At 30.9% G+C, this 8,089-nt stretch overlaps 1 protein-coding gene across 1 annotated transcript; it reads right to left on the reverse strand.

The window, feature by feature from the left end:
* Positions 1-269: 269 nt before the first annotated feature.
* Positions 270-3,837, reverse strand: LOC116134107 (BAG family molecular chaperone regulator 2-like). Its single transcript, XM_031419776.1, has 4 exons — positions 3,470-3,837; positions 2,342-2,598; positions 1,518-1,664; positions 270-652 (listed from the first exon to the last, which is right to left on the reverse strand). The coding sequence occupies exons 1-4, from the start codon at positions 3,699-3,701 to the stop codon at positions 512-514; spliced, it is 777 nt and encodes a 258-aa protein (XP_031275636.1). The 5' UTR covers positions 3,702-3,837; the 3' UTR covers positions 270-511.
* Positions 3,838-8,089: the final 4,252 nt, after the last annotated feature.

Below are 8,089 nucleotides of genomic sequence, written 5' to 3' on the forward strand. Positions count from 1 at the left end.
CCACACGAACCAAACACAGTAATAATTTATACCCAATAATTTTTAATAGTAATCTATCTCATTAGTAATCTTATATTTCTAGTAATAAAACATTCCCTAAACCAAACGCCCCTAAAAAGGCTCACAATTGCACTATGATAGAAACATTTCAGAATTAACATGTACAATTATTTTTTAAGCTGAACTCTACTTAAATTCTGGTCAAAATTATGATTTGTAGTTGATAACTCTACTGAAAGTGGATTACCATAATCGCAACACATGTACCAAATGTTGTGATGGAGCCGCCATATATATGTATATTACTATGTCTAATGAAACAAATATCTAATTACTCCGACTGTGGTAACCAAAACTTATTGACAAAGTTCGTGGGAAGAAGGGGGTGAAAGTACAACAAGAATGTATAGCTCTTTCATATGTTTATCTCGAGCTAATTAATTATACATGAAAATTAATTTTAATGGAGAAAACAAAAGAAGATATATATAAAGGGTGAAATGAAAGAGTATCAATCAAAAAGTTCCCACTGAGGTGTGGTTGGAGGAGGATCAAAACTTTCCCACTTTGTTGTAACAACAACTGGCTTTACTCTTGCGTTTGATATCTTCAGAACATCGAGGCTTTCAACACACTTTTGCACTCTCTTGCCCTGCACAAGTTACAATTAAAATTAATTCCTTCAATAATTGATAGCCCAGTTAAATAATATGTTTTCTTAATAATTTAATTGTCTGGATAGAGAATTTTTTTTGGACATATTCTTTTTCATTTATTTGAACAAGTTTCTGTACTTTTTATAAGATAATTACAACCTTTTTTCATTTTTGACTAATGGCCAGTAGTGGATCCAAAAATTTCTGTTAGGATCAACTAAAAAAAAAACTAATTACATATAACATTTATATTCTATTTTTTAGTTGAAATTGTTGCAAAAAGAAAAAAAATTACATATTAATATATATTTTTTTTAAATTTGAGAGTGGGCCATTGCCCACCCTCAACACCCTCTGGATCCGCCCCTGCTAATGGCCATTGATAAAAAATACTCTCTTTATATGTTTTAATTAAGAATATTTTAGTAATTTTAACCTAAATATCAAATTATAAAATCACTTAATTCTTTCATATATTGAAAGCTTGTTTGATTAGATTTATTTATTGACTAAAAGAGTTTATTTAAAGCAATAAAGACTTTTGAAAATTTTTCAAGTTATTTGGTTGTAACTCAAAATTGCTTATAGGATTTAGAATAAGCTATATAATTTTTTCTTGAGCTTATTTAAGGTGTTAAAAAATTTTAAAATATCTTTGCACTATTTTAAAATTTTGATTTTATATTTCTTATATATTAAATTATTTTTTAGTAATTTAAGACTAAAAAACTCTTTTACTTTATTTTAACCAAATGATTAACAATTTTTTTTTTTTTTAATAAAAATTCTATTTGGATGAACTCTATTCTAATAAATTTTACTTCAAGATGCTATTAAAATCTGGTGTGCATATATATATACCTGCAATATTTTCTGAGCAGAAGCGTCTCCATCTGCAGAAATGCTATCCAGCTTGATTGCTTGCCTCATCAGCATCTCAGCCAATGTTGTAATTTGAACTTCTGGTACCTTAACTCCATTAGAGACCGACTTTTCAATGGCCGAAACCTATCACGTGCAAAAACAATTTAATTAAGAAAAAACTTATATATATTCACTAACTAATAAAAGTTTATTGCATGCACTACATTTATAAACTGGACGGTCAAGATTCTACGCCCAATAGTGATATAAAACCCATATCTACGTTGATGACCCACTCATATTAATGCCAGCTGTTTCAGGAACCACTTTTAACTCCATCTTCATTCACCCTATCTAACGGCTGCTATTAATCCACACTATATTCAGCACTTGAACATATATGAATATGACATTGTAACGATTTAACCAACTTTAACATGGATATTTTATTACAATTATACTACTTAAATTTAGAATTTTTTTTGGCATTAAATTTCACTTATTTATTTAGAAGGATATTATATCAACAAACTCTATATACAAATCGACAATGATAAAAATTAAAGTATTTTGATACCCTTTATTTAACAACTAAATAATTAAATTATTAACATAAGGTTTACCAATAATATATGTTAATTAAAAGCTTGTCCGATTTGGCATGCAACTTGAAGTATCATTAAATATATAGTTTAATTATTATTTCGAAACATTAAACTAATTTTAAAATTGTAGCGGCAAATTGTAAAATAAGCTGTATGAAGTTTAAAGTTGGTATAAGATCGGCTTGTAAAATTGAAATTGATTAGAGGGAAGCTGACCTGATCCGCAAGCTTATCAACCTCCATGGACACGTTTGAGATGGCACGATGAGCGCTTTGAATCTTGGCATTTCGACGCAGCTCAATGAATCTCCCCTCGATGCTTGACGGGTCTTCCGTTAGTATGACTTTTGATCGGTCTTTCACCGCACACATGTCCAAGTATTCTCCATTTTCTCGTTCTTTCCCTCGGAAAATTACCCTCTGTTCACCTGGCTGTAACCCTGTCTCTACCGTTAACAGCTTCTTCAAATCTCCTGTTAGTCGTCCACACCCATCACAAAATCAACTCTTTTTATTCCCATGCTTTATGTAATTATTCCAAAATTGAATAGCAATACTCTTACAAGTTATCTTACTAAAAGATCCTTACGAAGTAACATGGTAAAAGATGAATGAAGGAGTTAAAAAAAAATAAAAAATAAAAAATAAAAAAAATAAAAATAAAAATCAAAGGACGATATGTCAACCAATAGATATTGTTATGTTATTTTATATGTATTTTTGTAAGATAACTTTGTATGTATAATTTTACTCTCAAATTATAACTCGATATTGTGACATCTTTTTAAAACTTTCTAGACACGAAAGTACATGAATTTCTATGCAAATTTTGTATATATTATATTATTTTTATTTGTAATACAAAGTTTCACTAATTTATATTTATATTTATATTTCCAATTAATAAATTATTAAAATTATATTTGATTTACCCTCTACCCAACTTATGTTGATATAAAGTTCACTAACTTATATTTGATATTTCCAATATTTATATTATTACCTTATTCAATCTTATTTATCATTTATTTATTAAATTAAGCTTTTATTTTAATTTAAACATTTAATTTGTATCCATCATTTTAAATAATTATTACAGAAATTCAAGAATAATGAATACGAAGACTCATTTTGTGTATCAAAGAACACGGTATAAGCAAAAGCGAGTAGTAAAAACCATGCAAAAACGACGCAGTAAATAATAATTAAAGAAAACCAAACCAACTTACTTTTCTTCTTTATTATTGCAAACTTAATCACTACCAACATCCCACGTCATGACTAATTATTCCTTGATTTTCTAACCAACCAAACAGAAAACAAAATTAAATCCAACTATCTTACCAAAAGTCGCCAGAGAATTCACCGAGATCTCGTACCGGAGCGCCCCAAAAGCAATCCTAAGACGCAAATTCGGGGCCGAAACATCCTTTTTTTCGCTTCTCTTTTGCACCAGCATGCCTCCTGGCCTCAATTCACAGTCAATCTCTTCTTCTATTGATGTAGACGACGATGTCGTCGTCGAGCTCTCATGCATTTTACCATACAAATTCGACCTTCGCTTCATCACGATCATTTGAAAAAATAACCTCAAACTTTCCCAGAAAGACACGGTTCAAATATTTTCTGGGGAAAGTGAGGAAAATTTATCTCAGGCCATGAACATTAAGATAGTTGTGTTTTAATTTGCTGCCGACACAAAGAGAGTGTAACATGGGGTGTGGGGTTTTATATGGTTCGTGGAGTTTTTGCTTAGAAGACATGAGAAAAATGACAGGAAAAAGTTTGAGCCAATAGTTTTTCGACACGCGTCTTGATTTGTCAGATAATTTGTAGTGACAGCTAAGTAGAGAGGTTGCCGACAGCTTAAGGAAGGAAGGATCCAAGAGAAGTGAAAAAAAAGGGGTCTGGTTTGTTTTTGTGTTGGTTTAAATCGAGAACGTGGACGTCTGGTATCTGCTTAATCGATAATCATGTGTGGGCCATAGACATCAGGAGCTATTTGACGTCGTTTTATTATTGCCTTTGTAGCTTCAACCACAGTGGCTACTTTTCATTTTTTGCCTGGTTAAACTACCACGTAATCCTATTCTCACGCTAAAGCGACAAAATTTCATTTTCTCACATAATTTAAAAAATTTATATTAATTAAAGAGTTAATCATGAATTTTTCTAAAGGATGATATAATAGCAAAATTTCCTTTAAAGTTTTAAAAATAACAGAATTTTCTTGCTGTTAATTTTTAGGGTTTTTTTTTTTTTTTTTGATAACCATTTTTAATTTTTAAGTGTTAATATAAATGATAGGACGATAATTTCATATTATTGTTAAGTTATAATAATATAATTTTTAACTGTTCATTAACAGTTTATTAGTGACAAAAGAATTTTAATTATTTCATAAATCTCAAAGGAAATTCTATTACTACATCATACCTCAAGGTTCAATTTTTTAACTCTTAATTAAATGTGAATTATTGTCACTAATTCAACAAACTTCATACCTAAATGGTCGAACATATATAAATTTATAATATTTTTGTATTTTACGAATTACCACAGAGAGCTTTTGCATGAATTACATTTGTAATATTTTACTTTAATATTAATTTCACGTTCACAAATTACAGGTAGGTAGGTCACCCATTGGAATTAATAAATCTCTTTTATCAGATTTTATAATATGAAACGAAATGTAAATTGAATTTATATCCTAAATGCTGTGATTACATGAGACAAATTAAAAATGAATAAATAATTTTCTCGATCTGTAAATTTCATTTATATAGAAAGGTGAAGAGAACTTGGAGATTTGCAAAGAGTTTGTTATTGTTGCTTAAAAGTTTAAAAGGGATAGGATAATAAGTCTTAACGACCTGTGATGTTACGTGATTAGTAGTCCATTGCCCCAAACGGGGTAAGTTGCCTTTAACAGCGTTGGTATCGGGTCAAAACATAAATCGTGTATTTTACATTGCGTTTTGTTATTTTATTATTACTGTAATAAAAAATTAAACGAATATTGAGTCCAAGGGCTCACTTGGGTTTGATTTTAAGAATTTTTAATGTATTCATAAGTTAAGATCTCACATTGAAAAGAAAAATGGTGGGTATGTGGGTTATAAAGGGTTTGGACACCCACCTGTGGTAAGCCGGTTTTTTAAAGAGAGTTCTACTCAAACTCACAAAAAACCTATTGCCCAATAAATTGTTAGATAGGTATCTATCAAATGGTATTAGAGTATAGGTTCGAGTTGCGGGAGGGTCAAAGCCAGTTAATGAATAGAATTGAGCGAATGCCTATCTTGTGCTCAAGTCACGCATAACGCGATATCAGAAGCATGGTGGAATCTAGGCTAAGTTAAGTAATAAAGGTAACGCCTCTACTACTAGCGTTAGCTTTTAGTAGGATGGTAAATGCCTTGCACTTGTCAAGGGAGGGTGTCCAAGCCCTTTATAACCCACATGCCCTTCATTTTCCCTTCCAATGTGGGATCTTAATATCATATCTATAATAATTATTACTACATCATTACAATAGTTTTGAAAAGTAGGTAAAGCGGTCAATGGTTATTTTCGAAGTCTAATTACAGAATAATTTATCATGACATTTTAATGAATTATTTAAAATGCACATTATCTACTTACTAAATAATGCTCAGAAAAAATATGATGAATTTTTTATATTATTTATTATATCTTTAATAGAAAAATATTTCTTCTTCCTTTTATTTTTTTTTAAATAAGTATTAAATGTTATATATTGCATAATATTCATTTCAAACAACCACAACAATTTTAATAGGTTTTTTTCATTGTACTTAATCTCAAAAAGTAAGGCAAAAGTTACATTTTGAATTCTAATTTTTGGAGTATCTGATTCTGGTTATATAAATCACCCAATCTTGCATTATGAAATAATATAACCCAAAATGAAACTTGTATCAACAATAACTTAAATTAGATAATAATTATAAATATGTAATTGATTAACTAGTTAATATAAGAATTTGTAAACAATTTTGAAAAAAGAAAAATTGAAGCTGAGCAATCGTCATAATTAGACCTAGCAAAACATGCGGGTGGGTCAGGCCAAATGGGTATGGGCCCAAAATGGGTCAGTTCAAAATGGGTCAAAACTATTGGACTCGAATCCTACCTTATGTGGGTATGGGTGAACCCGCAGGTACCCGTATTGCTCATGACAGTTTTCAATTTTGACAGTTACACCCCCAAAATACCTGTAGTTTTCATTTTTTATAATTACACCCCACCATCAACTACTACAAATTCAATTCAATTCACCACAAAAGTGTTAGTGTATGCCCTAGGAACCAATCATGTTATCGGTTTTAAGGTATTATATCTTGTAAATATTCTTGTAAGAATGGAAGAACGAGTTTTGATTTCACATATTGTTTGCCGCTTCATTTATATTGTATATATATACTACATGTGAAAGAAAGAGTTCCGATTTCACATGTTGTTTGTGTTAGAGTAAGTACCCTAGAGTCAATTAATTATTGTAAAATTAACTCTGTAATAAATGTTTATTTATCAATAAAAAGGCACATTCTTCTATATCGTGTAAATCGTATTTATATGTAATGATATATGTCCTTAGGATGGTAGAACCATGACGAGGGTATCAAGTGTTTCAAATCTTGATAGTGGAACCTTATGATCACATATGGTGACCATTCTAGAAACGTCCGTAGCCCCAATATTATTCTGACCAAGGACACAGATAATATGGTAAGATTATCATAGTGTTGAACGACCCTATCAAAAGGCAGTGACTAATCTCACTTATCAAGGTTGTTTGTCGACAACCTGGTGCAACGCATGGGTGCTTGCTATAGGCAAGTTCACTGGACAGACCCACCAGAGGATTCCACATGGATGGTAACCCCAATGTCTATGAAATAAATCCTCTAATGAATGGTGGCAAATGTGATCCTTAGACTTGAGATCACCGGAGTGCCTTGTGCACCAATTGGTGTAGCTTGACACTAGTCTAACGTAGTTCTATTCAGAGCTATCAATATGGTAGTGATTGGCTACATTGAGAAGTGTATCGAGACTATGGTGAATCGACAAAAGATTCATCACTCCTGGGTACGGGAGAAGTTATCTCACTGGGTAATTCAGTAAATGGCAATGACACTGAATCTGTGGCCATAGTGGGATTGAGTTGTTGCTCAATCCTATTTGATATTCCTGTCATTGGTCTAGTAATTGAATACAAACATGTCAAGAATATCTGAGGTTGACACTATTTCTGTACCTCAGTCTCAATGAGATAACAATTGATGAAAGAATTTGATTGCACGGTAACCATACCATTGACAGGTTGCGGTTTTGCTGAATCTGAATCTATTAGGTGGCCATGATGCCTTGCTAGGGGCCAATCTTGGTCTATGTGTAGTGAGACGATTAATTAGTGTTAATCGCAATACTATATACTACCGATATGATGAGGAGCCTACGGGTCACACACTTAGAAGATAATTTAAGAATAGTTTTGTGAGAAGGGTATTTTCTTCTTTTGGAACGAAAGGGTATTTTGGTAATCTCGCAGCGTAATTAAATTTGTTGAGGTTATTGCCTGTATTTAATTTGATATTAAAATTAAATATGAGATTATATTTAAATATACGTATGCATATATTTAAATGAATTGTTATTATTAATTAAATGTTAATATATATATTGATTTTAATTATAATAATAATTAATTAATTTAAAATACCAATTACATGGTGTTTGGTTGCAAGGGTAAGCTTGGGTTGGTGTCCATGGGTATTCTTTATTGGAATCGGGTTTTAATTAGTTGCACTATATAAGTGCAACTTAATTAAAACACAAATATACTTTTATAAAAACAAAACCCCAGCCACCCTATCTCTCTCTCTCACATTTTTACCTTTGAGTGAAAAGAAAAAAAATTTCTTTTCCCTTTGA

Source organism: Pistacia vera, unplaced genomic scaffold, assembly GCF_008641045.1.
Source record: "Pistacia vera cultivar Batoury unplaced genomic scaffold, PisVer_v2 Contig108, whole genome shotgun sequence".
Taxonomy (NCBI): domain Eukaryota; kingdom Viridiplantae; phylum Streptophyta; class Magnoliopsida; order Sapindales; family Anacardiaceae; genus Pistacia; species Pistacia vera.